Here is a 26,562-nt window from a genome sequence, read left to right on the forward strand (position 1 = left end):
CATTCTCCCCAGGACCCCGAGCTGGGATAAGACGGGGCTCCCCGGGGAAGGCCCCAAGCAGTGAGCGGAACCACGCGTGACTACAAGCCCGGCCAGAAGCCGCTCCCCCACCCCTGTCTCTTCGCCTGCGCCCACTTCCCCTGTGAGGTGGGCCTGTGGGGACTGGCCCAGCCTGGAGCGTCTACAAATGAGGGGCCAGGCCTCGGTCGGCCCCCACTGCTTGTGGGCCTGGGCTCCAGGCGCAGCCCCTCCCGTCGGGCGGTCCCATCCTCGTCGCGCGCCCCGCGCCCCCCACGTGGAAGCCCAAACGGGGCGGTCAGCCCAAGGCCTGTGAGGCCAGGTGGGAATCAAGGTCCACTCACCTCCGCGGCCCTCTCGATGCCCTCGCGAGCTCCGCGCGGTCGGTCTCGCCCAGGCCCCGCCCCCGCCGCCTCGCACCCTCTGGGGCCCGCCATTTGCCGCCTCGCTCCCAGCGGCTGGTGTGAAAGTTGTGAACTCCGGCGCGTGCGCACTCTGGGGCCCGGGGAAATCCGTCCGGCGACCCCTGACGTCACGGATCACAGTGCACTGGATTGGCTGCTCCGTGGCTCCGAGCAGCTCCCCCTCCCTCCAGTGGTTGCAGGCTGCCTCCTGGGTGCCGGGGCGCCTACAAGTTCTTAAAATCCTGGTACTGCAAAGACCCTAAGGGACTCTCTCCTTGTCTCTTGTTTTACACATGCAGAAACTTGGGCCCAGAGAAGGGACGAGACTTCTGTTCCACAAGTTAAGGGCAGAGCTGGGACTAGAACCCAGGGGTGTTACCTCTCAGCTCAGTGCCTAATTGAAGGAGCAGTTACGGGAGAGACAGGAACCAGGTGTGCTTCTGGCGCTCCCTGACCTACAGGGCAGGCAGTAGGTAGAGTTGTGGTTTTTCTAAACCTGGGTCTTTCACTCTCACCTGAACTGTGGTTACCCTGCGGTGCTCGCTGGCCTGTGCACCCACCTTCCCGTTGTCTTCCTGACCCTCACCTCACTGCCCAACCCCAAGGCTGCCCTTACCATCCTGCCCCACTGTCTGCGCTGCCTCATTCCGCAGCGGCTCTGCCCTACACAAGCCTCTTTGCTCCCCCCGTCCTCTGGCCCCTGTCCTTTGGCTGGCTCTCCTTCAGCCCTTTTCTGATACTATCTCACCTGGTGGCTATTCCCCCACAGCATGGGCCAGAGGGGCAGGTCTGCCTGGGGTCCCTCAATAGCTAGTGGATGCCATGCAGCTGGCACCATGGGGTAGATCCAGGGAGACCCCATAAATCTGCCCATCTCGAGTGCCCTGTGGGCCAGCCAGCTCAGAGGAAGGGCTGTGGGAGACAGCACCGAGTAACAGAGGCCTGGAGATTTTTAATGTGCATACAGGGTTTGGACAAGCTGGAGGGGGCCTCAGGGGACCCCAAGAGGAGTATCTATCATTTGCCATGAGTCCCGGCTCTCTGTCCATCAGATGTCACCTGGCCACATGGCCCATCTGCCTCTCCTGGTGGGAATGATGACATCCACATCTGCCTGTGGAGCTGGACCTCCTGCTGAGAGGGCCACCTCCACCTGAATCCGTTCAACTCAGTCCTGAGTTCCAGGCGCTGTGAGCCGTGGGCTGACATCCCCTAGGGCATGGGGCATCTGCTTTCAGACTCTCTCAAAAGGCAGTGGACATCTGGAAGGAGAGATGTGGATTCAGAGACGTCTGGTGGTCTGGGAATTTGGGTGGTTCTGTCTAGGGCCCTGCCCCCAACTCTTCTCTTGCCTCCGACCCATTCCCCCCACTCCCCCACCCCAGCCCCCAATGGCTGGGACTGTCCACAGAGCCCAGGGCTCACCTAGTAGAGCACATCCTCAAAATCCAGCTGCAGGTAGCGGAGCAGGCGGGCTGGCAGGGGCAGGCGGGGCAGGGCATGGGGCAGGCAGGCCGCCAGGTGAGCACGGAGGGCACAGCGGCTCAGATGCTGCAGCGATCTGGGCTGCCTCACCAAGGCCAAGAGGGAGGAGTAGAAACGGTGGTACTTCTGGGGGCAGAACGAGGGTCTCAGAAGGAGTCTTGGACACGTGGTAACTACTTCTCCTAGCGAGGGGAGGCTGGTGGCCAGTGGGTCTCCAGGAGCCTCTTAGAAGTAGGGAGTGCTTCGCGTGTTCACAATGTGAGTTTTCTTTTTCTGAGTAACTTCTGTGGGGCGGGGAGGGGGGACCCACAGGGCTTCCCTTTAGGCGGTGGAAGTCTCTTGGGGCAGGCTGAATGAGTGTGTGTTCAGGGTCCTAGAATCTGACCTGCAGAGTTTCAGGAGGCACCAGGCCCACGGCCTCCTCGGGAAGCTGCATGATACTGTAGGTGTTCATCAAGACCTCAATGGTCCGCGGGGACGTGCACCAGCGCTCCAGCACCTGCAGGGGGCAGAGCTGCGTCAGTGCTCTAGGGGTTACCACACACAGCTGGTACCCTGTCCGTCCACGCAGGATGGCCAGCCAGCCAAGGAACAGCTGTTGTGGGTTGAACTGAGTCCCCCAAATGGTATGTTGATGTCCTAATCCCAGTACCTATAAATGTGACCTACTTAGAAATAGGGTCTTTTCAGATGTCATCAAGTTAAAAATGAGGTCATTGGGGTGAGTCCTAATCCAATATGACTTCTGTCTTTATGAGAGAACACAGACACACAGGAAGAATGTCATGTGATGACACAGGCAGAGATTGGAGCGATGCATCTACAAGCAAGCCAAGGATTGTGGGAAACCACCCGACATTAGGTGATAGGCCTGGGACAGGTTCTCCTTCAGAGCCTCTGGAAGGAGCCAACGCTACCTAAACTTGGATTTCAAATTTCCAGCCTCCAGAGCCGAAAGGGAATACACTTCTACTGTTTTAAGCCACGCAGTTTGTGGTACTTTGTTACGGCCACGACAGGAAACGAGCACAACAGCTAGCATTTCTATCGTGCATAATTTATGCCAGATATTTTCTTAGCACTTCACGTGCGTTGACTCTTAATCCTCGTCCCTACAAGGTTATCCCCATTTTACAGACATGGGAAGCTGAGGCACAGAGAACTTAAGTAACTTGCCCAAGTTGTAGTTCCAGCAATGCAAGCCTGGAGGTGTGGCCATAGAGGCCTCCTTGCAGGGAGGGGTTCCTCACTGGAGGACAGGCACCCCAGCCAAGCCTGGAGCAGCTGCAGATTGTGGGAGATGAATGCCGACTTTCTGATCGCTTGGGATGTCGTGGAGGCCAGATGAAGGGACGAATGGGGCACTCTGCCGTGCCAGCCTGTCCCCAAGGCCGTGTGGACAGAACACGGCTTGAGGGACAGGCAGTGGGGTCCCAGGAAATCCGTTTGCTGCTCTGCCTCCTTCTCCCACCCCTTCCCCGAAGGGGAAATCATTAGCTGTCAGAACCACTGTCAGATTACAGGGAATTGCTCGTCTCCTAATTATCTGGTGTTAATAGGAGATTAATTAGTGTTAATTGTTGATTTTCTTGTATTTTCCCAAAGGGGAGACCAATCTGCTGAACTCTCGGGCTGTTTAACTATTTGGTCTTGCTTAGGAAACTAGACAGATGCTTCTAGGTTTATGAGTGAAGAAGAGAGGCAGGGACAGCAGGGAGAGTCCAGGACCCCACGGGACTGGATGGTTCAAGCCCGGGGGCGGGGCGGGGAACCTGCGCCTGCTGCCCTATACCCATCCTGACCCAGCTCCTTGGAGAACGAGGGTCCCCACCCCAGGTCCAGCATCCTCCGTGATATTATAGAGCCCCTCCAGACACGGCACAGCATGGATAGTGTCCCCTGCCAGTGCCTCGGTAGCACAGGTCTGCAAGCTGAACCCACCTCGGGGGATATTAACGTAAAATAAGACAGAGATTGGAAATTGACAGCGAAAGGTGTTTTTCTTTGGTGCCAGGATAGCAGCTGCTGGTCTCGGTGGTGTATGTTCTGCTAAGCTCTTGGAAACAAGGACCATGTCCATCTGCAGATGGTCAGGAGGCCTTGAACCTCATGACCCAGGCTTATCACTCTGCCCTGGGCAAGCGTCTCCTGTGCCTGGAGTGTCTCATGTTCAGGGTCCCACTGCCAAGGGGAGCCTCCTAAATGCTTCTTTCATCAGCTCTCTCCGCTGATGAAGAAACGACTCCCTGCCACCCTCATCAGTCCTGGCTCCTTCTGTCTTTTCAGCTCCTTTATAATCTGGCCCCAGTGCCCTCAGTCTCCCTTCATCACACATACATGCAAACACATACGCACGCACAAACACGTTATATGCACACACACACGTGTGTGCACGCACACACGCATACACCCCTCCCGCCGGTGTGCTGTTTGCCCCCCGTTGGGCTTTGCTTACATGATGAATGAAAGACAAAGTACTGACCTATGTGCCCAAGTTAGGAGCTGCACCCAGAGCGAGATGGAGCACAGGTCTGGGTCTCCCCGTGCCCTCGCTCTCATGGCCCTCCCTCGGCCCTAGCCCCGTACCTTGGGGAGAGCCCCAGGCCACACGCGGACGGCACCGTGGTTGAGCAGCGCCCGCACCGTGTGCTCGGGGCCCTGGGCCAGGGCTGCAGCCGGGCCCTGCAGCGCGTAGTGCAGGGCCGTGTGTCCCCCATAGTCCATGGCGTTGGCACTGACGCCGCAGGACAGGAGCAGCTCCACGACGTCCGCATGGCCTCGGCGACAGGCCAGGTGCAGGGGCCGCCGCCTGTCCTGATCAGCAGCGTCGGCGTCGGCCCCGGCCGAGAGCAGCAAGCGGCACAGCTGGAGGCAGTGGGCGGTGGTGGCCTCGGCGTCAGCGGGGGACGTGCAGCGGGCGTCGCAGGCGGCCAGCAGCGGGGTCCAGCCTTCAGCATCGCGGGCATTGGAACATGCTCCCCGTCTTAGAAGTAGGTCTGCCAGCTCCACGTGGCCCAGCCGGGCGGCCACATGCAAAGGGGTCTCCTCCTCTTCTTCGGACCGACCATCCACTTTTGCTCCAAACCTCAGGAGCAGCTCTGCACACCTAGTAAGGGCGAGACGGCCGAGGGGAGGAAAACGGGGTGCAGACCTTCACCCCTGTGTTCCTGCCGGTCTGAGCAAAGCAAACCTGGGGGGACCCTTGGGTGGCTCCTGGTGCTGTCTGCTCCTTCCATCCTGGCTGGCACTGGGCATCCAGCAACATCCTGCAGCATCTTTAGTGCCCTCTCTCAAGCCAGGGCTCTGCGTGCTGGGACGGGAGGAGGAGGGGGGAAGGGGACGCAGAAGTGAGCACAAATGGAAACTGGGGCAGTGGGAGAAAGACCAAAACCAAAATCGGCCGCCAGATCTGCTCCAGGATGGTCCTCTCAGAAGACTGTGTACGCCTGCCAAGATGTGTGCCCTTAAATTCAAGGCTAAGGGAACTTAGCGTCTTCGAGTGACACTTTCCTCATCTATAGAATGGGGATAATTGCTGATACCTAGACGGAAGAGGTTGCTGTGAGTGGCATATAAGACAATGCCTGAAAAGCTGTCAGCATGAGAGTTCATAATGGCCTCGTTGGGTGGGGACAGTGGGTGGCATAGATGGTGGTGGATCGTGGGGGCTCATTATATTATCCTGTCCACCTTTCTATATGTTTGAAATTCTCCAAAATAATTTTAAAAATGCACTTGCTTATTCAAAAAAGGAAGCAATGATTGTCACAAAGTGTGATCTCAGGGAGCCTGGGCTGAAACACGGCCAAAGAACGTGGGATTGCACAGAACAGCATCGTCCAATCAGTGGCCACCGGCTACGTGCGGCCACCGAGCCCTTGCAGGACGGCTAGTCCTGATGGAGACGTGCTGTGAGTGCAAAATACACACCAATTTTGAAGACTTGGTACAAAAAGAGAATGTAAAGTGTCTCATCTTTTTATATTGGTTCCATGTTGAAATGATGACATTTTTTTTTGTTTTTGCGGTACGCGGGCCTCTCACTGTTGTGGCCTCTCCCGTTGCGGAGCACAGGCTCCAGACGCGCAGGCCCAGCGGCCATGGCTCACGGGCCCAGACGCTCCGTGGCATGTGGGATCTTCCCGGACCGGGGCACGAACCCGCGTCCCCTGCATCGGCAGGCGGACTCCCAACCACTGCGCCACCAGGGAAGCCCAATGATGACATTTTGGATACATTGTGCTAAATAAAATATATTATTAAAATTAATTTCACTTGATTCACAGATATTTATACACCCATGTTCATAGCAGCATTATTCATGATAGCCAAAACATGGGAGCACTCTAATTGTCCATCAATAGAGGAATGGATAAATAAAATGTGATCTATACCATGGAATATTAGTCAGCCTTTAAAAGGGAAGGAAATTCTGTTACGTGCTACAGCCTGGATGAACCTGAGGACGTTATGCTAAACGGAATAAGGCAGTCACAATAGGACAAATACTGTGTGATTCCCCTTATCAGAGGTGCTGAAAGCAGTCCGATTCATAGGGTCAGAAAGTAGACGGTAGTTGCCAGGGGCTGGGGGGGAGGGGGAGGGAGAGTTGTTGTTCAAAGGATACAGAATTTCAGTTCGGCGAGATTAAAAAGGTTCAGGCGTTGGATGGTGGTGATGGTCGCACAACAATGTGAATGTACTTAGTGCCGCTGAACTGTGCACTGAGTAATGGTTAAGATGGTAAATTTTATGTGACGTGTAATTCGCCACGATTTAAACATGAATTTCACCTGTTTCTTTTTCATGGCTTGGTAGGGCTACTAGAAAATTTTAAATTACATCCGTGGCTCGTGGTGTATTTGTATTGGACCACGCTGATGGAGAACACATCTCCAACCATAACACGAGGAAGTCGGTAGAATCCTCTGAGGGCCGATGAGGCTAACAGGAGGAAGAAGGTCCATGAAAGGGGGACCCAAGGATCAAAACTGTGGCACCATTCAGGGGCAAGATGTGAAATTTGGCAGGTGTGTCGTCAGTAGAGAGAAGGCCTCTGTCGTACATACAGTTAGTTCATAGATTTGCCAAGGCTCCCTTTGCCGGGCTTCCAGATTCATCAAAAAATTATGAGGACTCATTCTCCAAGGTCCCCTCCACATAGGGCACAATTATTTGGGTCACTGTAAAGGAATGTCCTCTACCGTAAATAACACATTATTACATTTGGGTATAGCCATTGGTTTCTTGTGAGTCTGGTTAGCTGGGCTCAGTCCCCGAGCCCATTTATCTGAGGGTGCCTGCCAATATGGAAACGCCAGACCTGCCAAGCTGAGAACCAGACCCTGCCCTCAAGGACCACCACAGGCCCTAACTGGGGGCCTGCTATCCTCGACAGCCTATCTGGATCACTGGACAGTCAGTTCCCTGAGGGCAGAATCGTGCCTTATTTACTGCTGTACTATGCACGGTGCCTGGGACATAAGCTCAGAAAAATGAAAACTTTACACCACTTCCCCATAAAGGAGCCACAACTTCCCCCATGCCAGCCGCGCAGCCGGGCCCTACTACAGCCCTCCTCCGGCCCTGGGGAGGCAGAAGCTGGTGCAAGGACAGGCCATTCCAAAGCCCACCAGGCCAGTGGTAGGATGGCTTGGGGGGAAATCGCATCCTGACTCCCACCTGAGCCCCAGCTCACCAGGCCTGCCAGCCCTCGACGCGCTCCCTCATCTACCCTGCGCTCGTCTCTTTGCCTCCCCTACGAGTGGAATGGGGGTTGAGGCGAGGGGTCACTCACTCGAGGCTGCCGGCCGCCCCGCAGAGGTGCAAGGGGCGCTTCCCATCCTGGTCAGGGATGTTGGGGTCGGCTCCGGCCACCAGCAGCACGTGCGCACAGGCAGCGTGGCCTGCGGCACAGGCCTCGTGCAGGGCGGTGCGGCCCCCAGGGGCACTGTCTGGCCTCGCCCTCCGCCTCAGCAGCAGCTGCAGGATCTCCGTGTGGCCCCGGCTGGCCGCCACGTGCAGTGGGGTGGTCAGCTCCTCTTTGTACGTCAGCGACCAGAGTCCTAGGGAGAGACGGGACCTGGGCCTCAGACCCTGGAGGGAGGCAAGGAGCTGCCAGGCAGCGGGGGAGGTGGGCGGAGGCCAGGAAGAGGGAGCCCAGAGCTCCTTCCCCAGGCTTCCCTCTCCCGCTCAGACCCCCCAGTGTCCCTGGCCCGTACTCAGAGCACGGATGTTGAAGCGGAAATCCCTCCATCGCTCTGGGTCGCTGGTATCAAAGACGGAGTCCGCAGCCAGGCCAGTGCTGGAGTCGGCGAGGATGCAGGAGACAGAGCCCACATCCCCGGCCAGCACCGCCTGCCAGAAGGCCAGGGCGGGTCCCGAGGCCGCGCGCGTGACGATGGGTCTCGGGCCTGCCTCCCGGCGCTCGGCGGACCCTCCGCTGGGCTTCTCCACCAGCCTGGCACAGAGGGCATGTCGGTCACCAGGGGGCTCGCCGTGCTCCCTGCACTCTTCTGGGGACCAGCTCATGAGGGCAGCGTGGGAGCGTGGGGGAAGGGGGCTGGGGGCTCGGGGAGGAGAGGTAGGGGCCAAAGGCAGAGAGGAGGAGAGGAGGAGGGGACAGGAACAGACGCAAGGAGAGTGTCTCCGTGTGCGGAGCCTCGCCTGACCTGGCCCCTGGGCTCAGCCGGAGCTATTCTAGGCTCCGCATGACTTCTCTCCCGGGCCAAGGTTTAGGCAAGCCTCAGGGTGGGAGAGAAACAGCCCGGGAGCACACTTCGTCCTCAAGCACCTGGTACCTCTGCGCCTGGTGCGGTCCGCCCAGGCCCCCCGCCCTCAGCCCCGTGTCCCCCGGCCGCCCCTCACCCCTCTGGTGGCTGATCCAGCGAGGCTCGGCCGCCCGGCTCTCCAGCAGCAAGTCGGCTGTGCTGTGCGGGGGGAACAGCTCCTGCAGCCGCGCCAGGTCTCCCGTGTACAGGGCGTTCTGCAGCGCCATGTCCCGGCACAGCAGCGGCGAGCGCTGAGGGGCCTCCCGGGCTGGGCAGGACCGGGGACCCCAGACCCGGCAGGCTGAGGCCGAACGGAGGCACCCCAGATGGTGTCCCCAGTGGGGAGGGGAGCTCCTTCTCCCTGGCATGGCCAGTTTCAGGGAGAGAGAGCCCAAGCGGCAGGACACAGGACGATGCCGCTGGCGGACTGGGTGGGCAGGTGCTGGGCCCAAGCCAGGCGCAGGTCCGGTGTGGGAGGGGCAGGGAGCACACAGAGGCCACGCCACAAATAGCCCTTGAATAGCCCGGACATCCTAGCTGTCAGCGGCAGGGAAGGAGGCGTCAGTCTGGGGCTGGGAATTAGGGTGGGGCCCTCCGACCCTGAGCTGCATGCAGCAGGGTTGAACGGACCACCCAGACCTGGTGTCCAATCCACAGTTTCAGAGGTAAAGGAAAATGGAGCCCAGAGGCGGGGAGGGCTTCGGCCAAGGTGTGACACCTTGTTGCAGGGGTGGGGGTGGGGATGGGGGATGGGGCTTTCAAGCTGCCCTTTTCTCCCTCGTTCTCATCTATCCTGTACTTCACCACACTGGCCTCCAGCGGCCGGGGCTCTGATCCCAGAGGGAGGGCGCGTGGGTACCAGATAATTTCTCCTGCCTTCCCAAATGCCACCAATTAGCCCCACACCTCCCCACTTCCAAATGCAAGGGAGGGGGACAGCAGGGACCAACAGCAGAGAACACCCTACTCTGTGAGGAATCCCCTCCAGGGGTTCTCTGGAAGACGGGCTTCTGTGCAGGGGAAAGAGGGCTTGGCCTCCAGGCAGCCCACCTCGGTGCTGACCCCCCTCTCCCTGGGTGGCCCCAGGGGCTCCCATGGCATCGCTACCTGGAGAGTGAGGAGGAAGTGGCTCTGCCCATTCGGGCACCTGAGGATGCATGATGAGACTACTCCCACCTGGGGAGGTGAAAAGGGGAAAGGGGAGAAAGGACATTCAAAACCCAGCCCCTGGGGACCACTGCCCAGCACAGGGCCTCCTTGCACCAACCCAGCGGTCTCCCCTCACCTGGCTCTCATGACACGTAGAACACGCTTTGACCTCTATTCACACATTCCTTACCTGGCTTCTTCGGAGAGAACTCTGGGGCTCCCAGCCCTCGGTGGCATGGTTGTCCCCTGCTCCCCGAGTTCCCCGACTCCAGCTCCCACAACAAGGGGAGCTCGCGGGTGGACTTCCACCAGGGGCAGGAGGCTGTGACCCCTGCAAGCCCCCCGCGGGTCAGAGCAAGCAGTGCAGAGCTTGGGCAGGTGGGGGGGGGGAGGGGTGGTGTCCAGAGGAAAGCGGTGGAGCATTCGCATAGAAGGCACTGGATCTACCCGCAGCCCTTGCTGTGGCCACAAACACCTGCCTTTCCCTACAGCCTTTTTCCCTAGAACCTTCTCTCCCCACCTCACCCCACCCAACCGCTGCCCCAGAGCCCTCACCTCCCCGACTTCCCAGAGGCTCTTGTAGAAATAACCACAACTACAAGGGACCTTGTAGATTAGTGGATCCAACCTCTCCTCACTCCGCAGTTAGGGAAACTGAGGCCCAGAGACAGGAAAGTACCGTGCAAGACCACAGGAGGTTCGTGCCAAGTGGGGCTAGAACCAGGGTCCACTGGCGCCCAGACTCTGGCTTTTTTCTTTTTCCATACTTACTACAGACCTTCTCTCTCCCCTCTCTCCTCTTTCCCTTTGTCTTTCTTTTCTTGTTTTTCTCCCTGAAATACCTCGAGGAGGAAGAGAGCTGGGGAGACAGGACAGTAGAATGACAGGAGGTGAAGACCCAGGTGGGGTCTGGATGGGAGGTCAGGAGAGGCTGGGCGCGGGCAGGGGCACAGAGCCAGGGACGGGAAGCACGGAGATGGGCAAAGAGAGCAGGTGCCCGCGCCGTCTGGCCGTTTATCCCTCTGCCCCTGGCCCCTTCGCCTGTGGGGTCCCCCCCCCACCGTCCCATCGCTAATCTCAGGCACTCCGGCCTCAGCATCACTTCCTTTTCTTCTCCTCCTTTGCCAGCTTGGCTTCCTTGGCGGCGTCTTGGTCCTTGATGAGTTTCATCCTCTTCTCGCCCAGCGGGGTCTTGAAGTACCAGTCCTGGTTTGGAGGCAGAGGAGGAACGGTAGGTGCACTGGCTCTGACCCTCGGCTCTGCTCCCTGGCCCTGCCCTTCCCTTTAGACGGGTCTGTGTCCTCAGCTCTCCTCTGGGGTCCTTGTGTCCTGCTAGACTCGTGGTTCCCCTTGCTCTTCACCAAATACTCTAGGCCAGCGTGCCAGCCACTGTCAGGGGCGAGCCCCCCTCCCCTGCCCTGCAGCCCTCTCTCCGTGCTTCCACGGCCATCCCTGGGGGTGGAAAGGGATTCAGAGGTGGGGACGTGAGTAGCTGCTGGTGCAGGAACCAACCAAGGGCTCCCAATATGCAGGTGCCGCTCTCGGACTCCCCCCTCCCCCCAAGTCGAGGAAACCAGGTGAGACAGCCCTGCCCACCTGTCCTTCTCCTGATTCTTCTTCCCTTCCCAGCTGAGCTCCACGGGGAGCAGAGGGGGGGCTCCAAAGTGGGCTGTGAGCCTGGGGCTTCAGAGGACCGACTCCCTAACTGGTGCTGGCCCTCAGCCCTCCTCCCTGCCTACCCCTCCCCCCACCCCATCCCCACCCAAAGCCCCACCTCCAGGGACTCCTCCTCCTCCCTGTACACCGGGTCCAGCTTCGCCAGGTGCCGCAGGATCTCTGAGGCCACCAGGGGCCGCTTGGACAATTACAGGAGCCGCCGTTCCGTCAGCACTGCTTGGATGGCTTGGAGAACGCAGCCAGGTGTGTAGCCATCGGCCACCTTGGCCAGGGCACTGATGTCCAGGCTCTGGGTCACCTGGACCCCCTGGGCCTCTAACATATGCTTCCAGAGCACTGTGGGCGTGGGGGGAGGACACGGGGCAGGGAGAGGCAGTGGGCGCTTCTGTCTGTATCTGGAAAGAGCTTGTGCTTCTGGAGGGCGGCCCTACGTGCAACCGCGCCTCTCCTCCCAGGAAGGTAAGGGTCAGCCTCCCCTCTTAACCTGGGAAAGTGAGACTCCAAAGACTAAAGTGGCCTGCCCGTGTCTACAGAACCAGGCCAGGACCCAGACCGCTGGGCCGCTTATCTAGTGACACTTCCAGAGCACCTGGCTGTGGAGGTGAGGCCTCAGAGCAGTGGGGATGGGAAGAAGCGGGGAGCTTCGGCAGGGGTGGCCCCTCGACCTCTTCTCTTCTGTCCCCAAGTCCCAGGGCCTCACCACAGCGAGAAGCGTAATTGGGCCGCGGCAGGAGGATCCGCTCGTAGGTGCGGCACAGCCCCTTCATCTCAGGCGCCTGCGGCCGGTCAGTGGTCCCGATCAGCTTCGCGCGGTCTCCAGGATTCAGCAGTCGCAGGGCCTTGGTGAGGTCCTTCTTTATTCGCTTGGGGTCCATCTGCTCTGGGGAAGGAGGGGAGGTGGGTGGGGATACAGTGACATTATAGGGGCTTCTAATTCACAGGGCACGTGCCCACGCTCTGCCTCACAAGGACCCTGGGGGGGCAGACGGGAGGGGCTGTCAGTCCTGCTTTAAGGATAAGGAAACAAGGCAGGAGGAGGACAGGGGACTTGTCCAAGGCCTCACAGCGGGCAAGGTTTGGAGTGACGTGAACAAGCCCACGCTCGCCTTTCCCGCCCACGGGCTCTGCCCAGGCTCCCTCACTCACCTCCTTGTCTTTTTTTGGGACTCGCTTATAGAAATTCTTCTCCGCATTCCCAATCCAGAGGGCTGAAGGTACCGAGCCAACCGGACAGGTCAGAGAATAGAAAACGACATTAGCTGTCCCTGGGGAAGGGTCACCTCCCCATCTGGTCCAACCCAGGGTCAGGGCCAGCCTCGGGCAATGGCAGACCTCAGAGATCCAGCCTCGCTTCCCACATCCTGCGAACCCCACCTCTCAGCCCCTTGTATACCCATCATATCATCACAGCAGAGTCCCTGCCCTCGCCGGGCTTGGGGGGCTACGTGCGCAGCCTCATCTCTGCCATGAGAAGAAACTACTCTTCTCCCCACTTCCCCTCACCTCCCCCATCCCTGGGGCTTCAGGAATCCACGAGCCTCCAGCAGGGATTGGTAGGGAGACCTCACCAGCTCCTGAAACTACACCAACCGGGCAGCTGGGTGACCTCCTGAGCCCACCCTGCTCTGTTGTCACAGTCTGAGAACTGGAAATGCCATCGGGGACCCAGACCTTAACGACGATATGCACCCATGTCTGCACCCCGGTCTTGCCGGGACATTTGCCCTGCAGGTTGCCAGGTGACAGGTCGAAAAGGTTGGCACTGGTTTCCGTGCACACGGCCTTGACCAGCGACTTCTTCCCCATGCCCGAGGGGCCCACCAGGAGGACGGAGCAGATGAGGGGGGCCATAGAGTGTATGTCTGGGGAGTTTGAGAGAGGAAACAGGGGCCGGCAGGGGGCCAGCAGGGGGTCGGGATGGAGATGTTGTGTCAGGTGAGGCCAAAGGCCCCAGGCTGGGCAGGACGAGGTTCGGGTCCTGGCAGCACTGTTTTCGCCTAGGGTCTGGGCAACGCCCCAGGCATGCCCTCTGTGGGAGGTGCCCTGGAGGAAGTCCAACGGTGTAGCAACCATGATTCCAAAGAGCTCCACGCGGTGTCAGGAGAAAGCCCTCCACCTCCTCCCAATGGCCCTTATGCTTCTTATACCATCTGTTTTCACTCCTGGATTTTGAAGGGATGGAATTAAAGGGCACGTGACAAACCACTTCAGAAAGATCCGGCCTCTGGTGTTTATAGGGGGTGGGGGGCTGGTCTTCGGGGAATGGGACAGACTATGGGACGTCACTTGGGATTGAGCGAGGGGCTGGAAATGGGGCCCCTCAGCAGGTCGAGGGCCCACATGACTTCCAGGACAGCCCAGGCGGGGTGTGACCTCCAGCGGGGCCCGGGGAAGGCGGGGTGAGTCCGACATGAGTTCACGGCACTGGGATTAGGAAGCCCAGGCTGGACACGCCTGCCTCGGCCACCCTGCCCCGCACCCAGCCTCCCCGAGAGCCACCTGCCCGGCACTGGCTCTTGCCTTTCACCAAGCTGCAGAACCCCATACAAGGCCACGTTCTGTCGTATGTCAAACAGGGAAGGCATAGGCAGCCTGTTTGCCAAATTCAGAGTCGATCCAAGACAGAGGCAGTCACCTGGGGGACAGGTGGCCCGCTGGTGAGTGGCACCCACTGGGGCAGGGCACACGAGGAGAAGGGTCCCTGGGGAGGTGGCAGTCGGCTGCGGGGAAGGCCATGGCCAGGGGCACCATTCCTTAACCTCGGGAGCAGGCTCTGCGGAGGGCTCTCACCAACATAGTCTTTCAAAGCCAGTGTCTCACACTTCTTTAGAAAGCCAAAAATGCTGAGTTCTTCATCATGAGGTCCACAGACCTGGCAGAGGATGGCACAGTGGGGGCCCCGAGGAACACGGAAAGGGACACAGAGATGGGTTGGGGCGGTGCTGTAGGCATGAGGAGAGGGGGTAGGGAGCCCTCCTGTCCAAAGTCCTGTCGTCAGCCATCTCCAAAGGCCCGACACCGGCCCACTGGCCCAGAAGGCAGTTTGCCCCAGGTGGGTGCTCTGGGGGTTGAGCGGAGTGGAGAAGGACCAGAGTCCTCTGAGACCCTCCCTCTAAAAACCCAGTGTGGGTGACACATGGCCCTCTTCCTAGAAACCACGTTGAAGATGTACATGCTCCTGGGAGGGATGGCCATGAAGGCAGCCGCACCAGTGGGCTTGCATCACCAGAGAAGGGAGTAGAAAGCGACCTCTGGTAGGTTCTGCGTCATCACTTTCAAAGCACTTTTTTGTGCTTCTGCTTTATCCTCACAGCTAGCCCGTGAGTTTGGTAGGGTAGGTACGTGGTTAATGAGGGCAGGGGATCAGAGGGGTTAAGTGACTTTCCCCAGGTCACACAGCAACAGAACCAGGACCGGAAGTCAGATCTGTCCTGGGCCAGGGCTCGCTCCACCACCCCTGGTGAAGTGCAGGGTCTGCTACCTGTCTGGGGTCAGATCTTTTTCTTTCTTCCTCTTCTCAGGTTTCATGCCCACCTTTTTCTGGTCGAAAGCAAACACACAGGCAGTTGTCTTCTGTTCCTTGCCTCCCTGGCGTGTGCCCTTCCTTGTGCCAGCCCTGGCCCCTCATCTTGCCTTCGGAGACTTCGAAGATCTCCCCTCCTCCCTGACCGCGGCCAGCCGCAGGCTCTTCAGCTCCTGACGCATCAGCTCATTTACCTGGGGGGACAGCAGGGGGTGTGATGGGGTGACCAGGGGCTGGAGAGGACAGGTAGGAGGGTGAGGACTGAGTCGGGGTGGAGGGGCACCTCAGGGAAGAGCCAGACAAGCCCAGTGAAGGCAGCGGGGCAGGGGGGTCGTTCTTTTGGAACCCTCAGCCCCTGCACCCCAACTCTGATTCACACCTCACGCCTGAGCCTTGCTCTCAGCTGGCATCAGTGTGGGGAGGAGCCCCCAAGATGGAGTCGGTCAGCTTTCAGTTCCAGCCCCAGATCCACTCTTTAAAGTCTGTGTGACCTTGAGCAATTTCATGACCTCTCAGCCTCAGCTTTCTCATGTATAATGTCAGGAAAATCACGGGGCCTGCCTCACGCTTTGTTGGAAAGATTGTGTGAGTGGATGCTTCCAGAGTGCGCGGCACAGGGCTGGCACGCCTCAGGGAGCCCTCTGAGTGTCGGTGAGGAGGGTGGAGGGTGTGACCCCGGGCTCAGAGCCACTCCCATTCCCTCACGTCAGGGTTGCATCCACACCCCAGGGAAAAAGGGTGACCAAGGAGAGGCAGAGGAGGATGGGGACCGAGATGGACCAGACGGAGCCTGGACTGCGCGGGGCAGGCAGTGCGTAGAGCGTGCTGCAGCGGGTGGCGGGCGGGAGGCTGGTCTCTTGCTCCACTTCCTTCCTCTTCTCTACCTGGAGGATCTCACAGTCAAAACTCTGCGATGTAGGCTATCAAACCGGTTCTTCCACAGATCTGACCGTGGAGAGGTTGGAGTGCAACGGAGTGTCAGGGTTCCAGGTGCACACACGCACTCACACCCACATGCACAAATAATCTCACACGTGCGTACACACGCGCTGGTCCACCTCTCCTCACCGAGCTGCCTGACGCTTCCACCCAGACCACGGACCAAGGCCTGATCCCAAGGCCTGTGGCCGCAGGATTCAGACCCAAACACATAATGCCCCCAACCCAGGGAATCACACCTCACACCCCTCTCCCCTTTGGCCTTCTCCCCTCGGCCTCCACACCCACTCTGACACTGCCACCTCATGATACATGGCACAGGTCCACTGTCCCCAGGACCAAGGTCACCCCAAGACCCCATAGGCCTGGTCACTCTTCCCCAGTCCCTCCTCTCTCACCTGTGTACTCCTCGTGTCCGGCATTAATCACAGGGATGGATTTGGAAGGCAGTACTCTCAGCATCGTATCTGCTTCCTAGAACAGAAACATCCTTCGGCTTTTTTTTTTTTTTAAGATTTCTTTTTTTTTAAATTTATTTATTTTTGTTTATGATTTTTGGCTGTGTTGGGTCTTCATTGCCGCGCGGGCTTTCTCTAGTTGCGGCGAGCGGGGGCTACTCTTCGTTTGTGGTGCGCGGGCTTCTCATTGCGGTGGCTTCTCTCGTTGTGGAGCACAGGCTCTAGAGCACGTGGGCTTCAGTAGATGCGGCTCATGGGCTCAGTAGCTGTGGCTCGCGAGCTCTAGAGCGTAGGCTCAGTAGTTGTGGCACACGGGCTTAGTTGCTCCGCCGCATGTGGGATCTTCCCAGACCAGGGCTCGAACCCGTGTCCCCTGCATCGGCAGGCAGATTCTGAACCACTGCGCCACCAGGGAAGCCCTAAAGATTTCTTTCGATGTGGACCACCTGTAAAGTCTTTATTGGGTTTGTACAATATTGCTTCTGTTTTATGTTTTGGGTTTTTTGGCCCCGAGGCATGTGGGATCTTAGCTCCCTGACCAGGGATCAACCCCACACCCCCTGAATTGGAAGGTGAAGTCTTAACCACTGGACTGCCAGGGAAGTCCCCCATCCTTCGGCTTTGACCCTCTCACCTCTACGCATCACAAACTCTGGCCCTCATTCTCCCAGGACCTGCCTTCCCCTGGGAATTCTCTGAGCTTCTGTCCCTGCCCACTTGGTCCGTGAATCCAGGCAGTGCCTTACCCGCTTCCTGGTAATTTCTCCCTTCCTTTTCTTCTTCTTTTTCTCTTTTTTCTCCTTTTCTTTTCCCTTACTTTTCTTTTTGTCCTTTTTTTTTGCTCTCCTGGACCTGCACCTCCAGTTCCATTTTCAACTGTGACAAACAAGGGAAGATGTTTCAGAGAAGACCACAGGGATTTGATAGGAGCAAGAGAACCAAGGGCCTGAGCTAGGGGTGGACCCAGGACTCCAAAGGCCCAGCGTCACTGGTGGGATCCAGACACTGAGAGTCCAGACACTTGACTGGGGTCCAGGAAGAAAGGGGTGCAACTGAGGGAGTGCTCTGCTCAGAGCTGCTGCTCTCCCAGCCCACAGGGGCCTGGAGCCACGGTGCTCTCACCAGACATGTTTCCTCTCGCTGGCTAAGAAGCCTTCTCCAGCTTCTTCTGGGTATCCCCTCCTCCCCATGCAATCACACTGGCTACGTACATCTCCTCCACCACGTCTGCCTCTACTGAGGGTGGCCTCACCCCCTGCCACCCTCAGCTTACGCCCAGAACTCTCTGTAACCTCAGATTCCACCTACCATAGAAAGTCTTCTGTCCCCAGCTCCACGGTACCTGTTCTGGAGTCTTGTCTGCAAAGATCAGGTAGGATCCGCCTAAAGACTCATGTGGATAATCAGGGAATCGGCCAGTAAAGGCACGAAATGAACGTAACATGGTTGGAGAGACAGATGGATGGATGGGTGGACGGATGGATGGGTGGATGGGTGGGTGGATGGGTGGATGGATGGATGGATGGGTGGACGGATGGATGGATGGATGGACAGATGGATGGATGGGTGGACGGATGGGTGGATGGATGGATGGACAGATGGATGGATGGGTGGACGGATGGGTGGAGGAACAGAAGGATAAATGGATTGATGAATGGTTAGATAGACGGGTGGCAGAAAGGGTGGGTGGATGAATGGATAGATGGATAGAGGGAAGGATGGAGAAAGATGAAGGACCAGGGAGATAGAGGGAGAGAGGGAAGGAGTGGATAGTTACAGAATAGAGGGGAGACTAGTCAGGGGGCGTCCCTGGATGCTTTTCCCATCTTATTCTGGCATTTTCTCTGCCATCTGGGGAATGGGAAGTCACGTGTGGTGCTGTTCCTGTAGGCTGGGGGCCCCAGGTTTAAACCAAGTGTGTCAGCAGCGTGTCGGGGCGTGGGGGGGGCGATGGTGAAGAGAATCCAATCTGGACCAAAGGACAAAACAGAAGTGGGGTTCAACACTGGGATGAGGAGGGAAAGAAGGGCTCAGGGTTGGGTCAGCTGAGGCTGATGGCACTCGGATTTGCCCCTTCATTTTCTCTTTCATGTCGGGCCCCTCCGTCTCCCTGAGGGCATCGTGGGTCTTCACCACGGCCGACTGGAACTCCTTCTCCGTCTGGAGGAGTCTCCGGACATCCCCCCTGAGGCTGGCCTGGGACATGACGTCCGACTGCTCCGCCTGGCTGGACGAGGGGAGCTGGGGACGTGCACGGGGAGACAGAGGGGCTCAGGGGTGGGAGTGGGGAGGCCCGGCCCCCAGCACACAGCCCCGCACAGGCGAGGCCTCGCGTACACACCCACACGGAACAGCGGGCATGCCTGCAGCAGGAGAAATTGTGTTTGGAGCCTGAAACTCGTCTGCGTAAATTACTCTGATAATGAGTTTGCTAGATGCATCCGGGCCGGCCCCGCTGCCCGCTCCCCCCAGCACACCCTCCCCTGTGAACCTCCGGCCCCCCCCGCACCCCCTCCCCCCGCCCGGCAGCCGCTCTCGCAGCCACTTTCCCGCCTCATTGGCTCCCAAATGTATTTTAAATATCTCTCTGCGCAGAGACAATTACTGAAAATGCTGAGCTCACATGTTGATGGGCCCGGGCGGCCGGGCTCATTCCTCACCCACCGCCGTGCCATGGCCCCCTGCCCTTGCCCCGCCAAGGCCCGAGCCCGGCCTCCCTCTGCCTGCTCTGGCCTCCTGGGGGTCTAGCTCTCCGGCCCCCCAGTGAGCTCGGACCTCCACTCCCACGCAGCTGCCACCCGGGCCCCTCCCTCCTTCTAAGCCGCCGTCCGCCCTCCTTGGAGTAGCCATCCCAGCCCTTGTCTCCGATTCCTCTGCCCCCCCAGCCCATGGCCCTCCCCATCAGCCTTTATCCGCTGGGCTTCTGCAGGCTCTGCCCATGGCCAAGCCCCCGCTCAGGGATCAGGCCTCTCACCTCTACCATGGCCTTGCTCTCCTAAGTCAGCAGAGATTAGCTGGGGGCAGACCATCACAGAGCAGAGGACAGACGAGGTTCAGGGAGCGGGGTCTGTCCACCCTGCCTGGACACGCGCACCCCTGCCGCCCACACTCCCCGGCAAGTGCATTCACGCTCCCGGCACCTTGTTCAGACTTAGCCATCCTGCCTGCAGAGCAGAGGAGAAGCAAGTCTGGGGCCCCCAGAGCAAGTGGCCCACTCTGGTGTGAAAGGGGTGTGTCCTCATCCCAACTCGGCCTCCCGTGCTTCTCCCAGAGGCTGCAGGAGCCTTGGCGGGGCTCCCACTGGCTTTGCGGCCGCCTCCCTCTGCGGGACCCACTCACTGCAGCCTCTCCTGCCAGCTGGGGGCATGGAGCAGGGGTCCAGATGTTCGGGGCTACTATCCCTCACGCCGCCCCACGTGTGAGTTCCTTCCAAAGGGCTCCAGAGAGGGAGGGGCGGAGAGGGATGTGGCCTGGTAGTGGCTTCGTGGTTCTCCCTCAACCAAACCCTGAAGGATCCCTCAACCAGGGACACTGGCCCCAGCCTGGCCCCCCTCCGCTCATGCCCACCCCAGTCCTGAGTGGACGGGGGTGTGGGCAGGGAGGGGCTGTACAGGGCCGGGGAGGGGGGCACTCACCATGCCGATGAACTCCATCTCCGTCCGCCGGTCCTGCTGAGTGCGTTTCATCTGCTGGTAATCTTTCCACACCCAGGGATACATGGGCCCAGACACTCCCCATACTGCATTTCTGCAGAGATGTGAGGGGCAGAGCTCTGGGGAGGGCACCTCCAGAGGACAGCTCACTGGCAACTGCCCCCCTGAGCAGGGATAGCCCAGAGCGGGGTGGGGCCCATCTGCACCCAAGGTGTCCAGCTCCAAGGCTGTGTCCCCTCAGCACCCCATGCCCCGGAATCCCCTCCTTCTCATCTCCACCCTCTAACGTGCTGTATCTTTTGAAGCACAAATCAGAGTTCAAGTACCATCTTCGCCGAGAAGCCCTCCCTGATCTCACTTCTCAGAATCCCCCCAGCATTTGGAAGAAATGCTTGATTCCACCCAGGCACGTAGACGTGGGGCGCTGTAGGAACTGTGCAGCTCCCCTACATCTTGGACACAAGGAAACTGAGGCCAGAGCCGGGACATGGCCTCTCCCAAGTCCAAGGGCTGTTCGGTGCAGAGCTGAGACCAGGGCCAGGTTTCCTGACCCCTCACCCAATGCTTCTCTCCCAGGCTGCCGGCCACTCTCGGACCTGTGGACACCCCAGTGCCATGGGGTGAAGGGTGGGTGCTGGGCAGAGGGGGCCATGGCGTCGCCCTGGTAGTGTCACTGAGACAGGGCCTCGGTGAGCAGGCTCTGCGTCCAGGCCCCCGTCCCACTTCGTCCTCCTGTTCCTGTGACTAGCACGGGAAAGGCCCCCGATAACTAAGGGCCTCTGATGAGTGTAGTGGGGAACCCGGGGCCTGGAACGCAGTGTTTCCACACCCTTGATGTCTGACAAAAGGGACAAGAGACTTGCTTTGGCTCTCAGGGGGAAGGGAAGCTCTAGCTTTGGGGCTGACCTTCCTTCTCCAAAGGCTTGCTACCACGCTTCCTGAGGGCGAGGACCCCCTGCTCAGCCATGGGGCAGCCGGACCTGGGTACAGTCACTCAGATGCAGGGAACTCAGGCTGGGGTTCTCTGCCTACTGATTTATAACCTAAAAATCTACCTCATTTGGAGAGGATGTCTGTTCTCAGGGCTGTTGCTTGTTAGTTGATTGGTTTGCTTTTGCATTTGGGGGGGAAAGAGTTCTAAGTTTCCTGTATTGGACTAGGAAACAGACGCTTCTGAGGCACTGGGACTTGAGAGAGAAGATGGGAGAGGAGATTGATTTAAGAGAGAAAGATCCAGCAGCCCTAGGTCAGCAGTCCTGGGCCCTTTCTGCCCTGGAGTTTTCTAGGCAGCCTCCAATCTCGTCAAGCTGGTAACCACTACGGCCCGGAGTGAGCCGGCTTAACGGCGCCCTTGGGGGGATGCTAGAGGGGCCACGCCCCCGCGCCAGGGCAGACAGCAGGGCTGCCAGGTGACACAGGAGAGTCACGCCCGCCAGGACAGTAGGAAGGCACGGAGAAATCTAGAGACAGAGCTGGGTTTTCTGTAGTCAGGTGGGATGGGGTGTGATTAACGTAAAGGGTGACCCCAGGTGGCACAGGCCCCAAAGACACCGGGACCTCATCCGTTCTCGATTTCGTTCATCACGTTTCCTTTTGCCTCAGCAGGCTCAGGATACATTTTAGGGACTCATTTTTAACAGTCTTAAAAGCTTTTGGAATGATCGTCTACTCTGTTCTGCTGCTGGATTATGGATCTTTCTCCCCTAATTTTTTTATTTTTATTTTTGTATTATTATTATTTTTTAATTTTTTGGGCTGCGGTGCAGCTTGTGGAATTTTAGTTCCCTGACCAGGGATCGAGCCTGGGCCTTTGGCAGTGAGAGCATGGAGTCCTAACCCCCGGACTACCAGGGAATTCCCTTTCTCCCCTAATTTTAATGGTCTTTCTGTTTGGGGGGCTTTTATGATACTCCACTTTAAGTCCTTTTGGGGATAAGATGTAGAATAAATAATAAACAAATAATAGACATGTTTATTGACTGATGAAGGTCTCTAGCTTAATATCTAGTTATGGGGCAACAGAGTCCAAGCACCTACATTTCTGTCATCAATTGCTGAGCCAGGCAGGCTTCCTGGAGGAGGCGACTCTACCCTGACCTTCCTCCTGGGTGTGGGGAGGGTGGGGGTGAGGGCGGTGGGGGGTTATCTTCTGTATGATGATCGCTGCTTCGTCCTGACTGAACCTGGGCCACCCTTCCTCCCGAATCTTTCAATCTCCCTCCTCCTTTTTCCGAATCTCTCACATGAAGGTGGCTCGAAGCCTGCCTTGCCTGGCCCTCTTGGCCCTTTGCAGTAGGATTATGGCCTCCGTCTGGGGTAATATTGGAAAGCTCTGGCCAGAGCAGGGGCAAAGGAGGAGGAAATGAGGGAGGGCTTGCATCCAGGCGGGCAGCTGGGAGACCAGCCCCCAAAAGACATCCCGGGGGTAAGGTTTTCCCAGAGCATCTAGGTGCACAAGTCCTGTCCCTCTACCTTGGTGTTGGAAGGTTACAAGGAGCATAAGAGCAGCCATGAGGAGGCCAGGGATTACCCAGAGAGCACCCAGAGGTGGGCAAAGTGCAGGGCAGGGCCTCTGTGTCCTGAAGGGTGGCAGCTCTGTTCCTGAGGGCGTCTCCCTGACTTACCTCCTCGGCGAACACTGGCTCTCGTCTGGACAGGAGCTCTGCCAGCATATGCTCTCGCTCCCTCAGGATGCTGGACCGCTCCAGCTGGAAGTATTTGGGAATTGGAACCTCCAGGTCTGCCTTTGGGGCAACAGGGGAGAGGGAGATGAGAATAAAAATCCAGACCATCTGGCCAATCCCTTACCATTTTCAGCTGTACACACAGACACTGGGGCTCTTTTCTTCCATCCTAGAGCTCTGGGGTGGGAAATGTCCAGGCTATGGGCAGGTCCCCCCAAGAGCAATCCCTCTCTTCCCTCACCCCCACCATGTGGCCAGAGTTGAATTCTGTAGGATCATGGTAGGTAATGGGCAATGGTCCCAATCCTGGCTGTGCAGCTGAATCAACTGGGAATCTCTTAAAATGCAGGCTCCTAGGCCTTGACCACAGCAGAATGGCAGGGCCTGGAGAATGTTTGTTCTTTCAAGTCCACAGCTGAGTCTGATGCAGCTAGCTGGGGAAACTTGGAGACTGCCTTGGACGTGGACCAGTGAACCATGACCTTGGGGCGGACTGGAGGCCGGTGCAGAAGCTCTGTGCTCTGGAACTTGCTGGTGCACACACATCGCCTGAGGGTCTTGTGAAAACGCAGGTGCACAATACTGTAGTGGGTTCGGGGTGCAGCCAGAGGTTCTGCATTTCTAACAAGCTCCTAGGCAATGCTGGTTCTGCTGGCCCACCGACCACGCTTTGAGGAACAAGCCTCTGGGGGACTCTCTTCACCAATCCCCTGCAGTTGAGTTCATGGGTCCTCCCAGCCAGGCAGAGCCTCCAGCCTGACCCTCCGGCTACCCCCCAACTACCTACATGCACTTCCCAAACCCCATCCTCTGATCTGCCCTGCCCTCCTTCCCTTGCAGATGTCCCAATGCCAGGGGTATCTGCAGGAGGTCCAGGTCACCCCCACCCCCAGCTGGCTGGGGTGTGGCTCGCTTCCACAAGGAGTGGGAGGTCCAGGCTAGCCCTCCCCCCATGTCCCCGCCCCCAGCTGGCGCGGGCATGGTTCTCGCCGCAGCCGGCCCACCTGGGTGAGCTTTAAGTCCTGCAGCGCTTGGTCCAGGCAGTGGGTCTCGCACAGGTCCACGCGAACCAGATGGTCTTTGAGCTCCAGCACGCGGCCCACATGCCGTCCAGCAGCCGTCGCTGCACCATCTGGTCACAGAGGGTGTCGAACCAGCGCAGCAGCCCCAGGTAGTACAGGTAGAGCGAGGAGAGCCTGTACTGGAAGGACTGCCGCTCCCGGTGGGGCATGGGTTCCAGCAGGGGCTGCTTTTGGCCCAACAGCTCTTGCAAGATGAGGTGGGAGGAGTCCCAGAGGCGCTGGTAAGCTCTGGAGAGGAGGTAGCCAGCAAGGGATGCTCTGAGCCCCAGAGGAGGGGGGCCGGCTGGTAGGGGAGGTGGGCTCCACAGAGGCTTTTGAGGACTGTGAAGTCGAGGTTCCAGAAGGTGTGACGTTAAGGTTACTCACAGTCCCGAGGTGGAGTTCAGTGAAGTGAGGGGCCCTCAGGGGGAGTGAGAGGGTAGTTACAGTGAGCACCCCCTGAGGCTTAGAGAAAGTGAGGGACTGGGGTCCCTGGGGATAAGCCAGGAGGATGGAGAATGGGCACGGCCCTTAGGGCTCCTGCTAAGGAAGTGGCCCGTCGGAGTCTGCAGCTGGTGCCCTCCAGGTGAAGGTGCAGCCCAGGGATGCTGCAACGGTCTAGGGTGGTGGGCGGGAAGGGGGGGGTGAGGGATGAGTGTAGAGCAGGGTCCCTTCCCCAGAGCAGAGCCCTGGTTCTGGAATTAATAGTCCAAGGGAAGCCTGACCACAGGCAGGGGAGGGCAGGGTCGCTGTGTGAACGTCTGGGGCCCAGCCAGGACTGGCCCACACAGGGGTCCCTCTCCCCACCAGGCCTTCTCCCCACCCAGTAACCCCAGCCTGAGAGCCAGGGACGCACCTTGCTCTTTGTTCTCCCATCACTTCACTCACCCTTCAGTTGTGGTGCTCACTCTTCACACTGCCCTTTGTGAGCTGGTCCTGGAATCCAAAGAACTGTGGCTCCACCCGGACTCTACCCTGCAAAGCCAGAATAGCCCAGTTTTAAGAGTTCTGTCCCATTGTCCCAAAGTTCTAAGGTTGCGAGGGGAGGGGGCTGCAGGTACAAGACCAGGGGACACTTAGAGGATGTCATGGAGGCAGCATGCTTGGGGACACCGGCTCCCTGTTAGCAAGCCTTGACCAGGGCAGAGTGTGGGTCAGCTGTGGCTACCTCCCTCGTGAGCAGCAAATGAAAGAATGGGCTTCATTTGAGGTCACCCTGTAAACTGGGAGGCTCTAGGTGGATAGCAGTCCTAAAGGCGTTACTCCAACTGTACCTCTCAGCTGGAGACCCTGTGTTCCTTACTCTCTCTCGTATGTTACTGTACCAGGCACACGGCCGCCGTGAAAGTGCTGAGTCCTAACCACTGGACCGCCAGGGAATTCCCCACTCTTCCCACTTAAAGTGAGAGCACAGGCACGCTTGTTTCCCTGGGCTCTGACGGTAGTTCACTTGGTTCGAGTAAGCTATACCCTCGTAAAGAATGACATTGGGAGTAGTGGGTGGGACTCAGTGGTGTTTGGGGCTCATTTTGAGCCCTCTGTGGGTTTCCCCATCACTGCTCCAGGCTCATGAGAAGGCTCTTTGGAAAACACGAAACACAGCAGCAGCCTGGCCCTGGTCAGCTGGGGTGATCTCTTAGCTCAGTGTCCAGTAGGGACTTATGAATAAGTCATAAGTCATATGTCACTTATATATAAGGCATGGGGCAAAGGACAGTGGGAGGAGAGAGGCAGCAGCAAAGAGCAGCCCGAGAGGAATTCTCAGGCGTAATGCACCTGGAAATTAATTACCCGAGGATCTTGTCGAAATGCAGGGTCCGATTCTGCACTCCGAGCTGGGGCCAAGATCCTGCATTTCTAACAAGGTCCCCGGCGTCACAGATGCCGCTGGCCTCTGAATCACACCTTGAGTGGCAAGGTGTGGAACACAGCGGGAGTGGGGAAGAGCCGAGGTTCCTGGGCCACGTCCCCCGAGCCTGCCCTGTTCTGGCCGTGGGACCAAAGTGTGGATAATTTCTTCTCATCTCTCAGCATCTCCACGGTAGGCTTGACATAGGAAGAAACACGTGTGAAGTATGTAGGGCCACACTGCAGCCATCATTACAGTGAGCCTTTTCAGTACAAGAAGCTGAAATTACAAAGGGAACGTAAGGGATTTTGGACTGTTCACTAAACCCCACTCCTTCACGCCAGTGCCTCAGAGGCTGAATGAGAAGGAAAAGGCAAATGTGGCCACGTGTTAAGTGGTGAATCCAGGTGCAGGTCATACATGTGGTCATTGTACATTTTTGCAATTTTTTTCTATGGATTTGAGATTTTTCAAAATAAAAGTGGGAAAGAAAAGTTAGGAGTCTCAAAAACATTCTCACCAATTTGTTCTGAAGTTAAGGGGAAGAGAGCATTAGGGGGAAATAAAAACATCGTAGAGATCCCAATCGGCTATTTAGAAGCTGGTTTGGGCCTTTCATTTCTGTGTCTTGAAGAATAGACCTGTGTAGCCCCTGTGCCCGGCACAGGACAAAAATTATGGTGTGCCGGAAATGGCATCACAAAACCATGGCCTGCAAGAGTAACACGCATGGAATTTCAGGCCCAGAGAGGGCATGATGGAAACAGCTAGCAGTAGACCCAGGATTCTAATCCAGACCAAGTCGTACTTCACCTCACTAAGAATGAGAACGTTGTACATTTGCATGTACACTCACATGTCCCTCACGGCGCCCACCCAGAAAGCAGTTTTT

General features: G+C 58.1%; 2 protein-coding genes across 3 annotated transcripts; both read right to left on the bottom strand.

Moving 5' to 3' along the window:
- Positions 1–1,667: 1,667 nt before the first annotated feature.
- ASB10 (ankyrin repeat and SOCS box containing 10) lies at positions 1,668–9,109 on the bottom strand (the record flags this gene model as incomplete). 2 transcript variants are annotated; one of them, XM_079931908.1, is made up of 5 exons in its annotated part: positions 1,668–2,033; positions 2,293–2,406; positions 4,494–5,013; positions 7,705–7,972; positions 8,775–9,109. In XM_079931908.1, 5 exons carry the CDS (start codon positions 9,043–9,045, stop codon positions 1,848–1,850), a joined length of 1,359 nt encoding a protein of 452 aa, XP_079788034.1. In that variant the 3' UTR covers positions 1,668–1,847. The 2 variants fall into 2 exon arrangements, with proteins under 2 accessions (XP_079788034.1, XP_079788033.1); XM_079931907.1 differs by lacking the exon at positions 8,775–9,109 and adding an exon at positions 8,129–8,438.
- Positions 9,110–10,924: 1,815 nt separating this feature from the next.
- Positions 10,925–26,107, bottom strand: DRC11L (dynein regulatory complex subunit 11 like; the record flags this gene model as incomplete). Its single annotated transcript, XM_079931970.1, is given in 27 exon segments — positions 10,925–11,032; positions 11,601–11,690; positions 11,694–11,839; positions 12,204–12,378; positions 12,650–12,711; positions 13,150–13,374; positions 14,031–14,138; positions 14,294–14,359; positions 14,362–14,375; positions 14,985–15,043; positions 15,137–15,220; positions 15,869–15,939; positions 15,942–15,971; positions 16,364–16,439; positions 17,170–17,262; positions 17,264–17,299; positions 17,766–17,870; positions 18,485–18,664; positions 20,059–20,130; positions 22,223–22,285; positions 22,289–22,315; positions 22,319–22,408; positions 22,701–22,820; positions 23,765–23,862; positions 23,865–24,070; positions 25,613–25,726; positions 26,091–26,107. Coding segments are annotated over 27 exon segments (2,535 nt in total).
- Between the last annotated feature and the right edge of the window lie 455 nt (positions 26,108–26,562).

This window comes from Stenella coeruleoalba (assembly GCF_951394435.1).
Source record: "Stenella coeruleoalba genome assembly, chromosome: 9".
In the NCBI taxonomy this organism is placed as follows: Eukaryota; Metazoa; Chordata; class Mammalia; order Artiodactyla; family Delphinidae; genus Stenella; species Stenella coeruleoalba.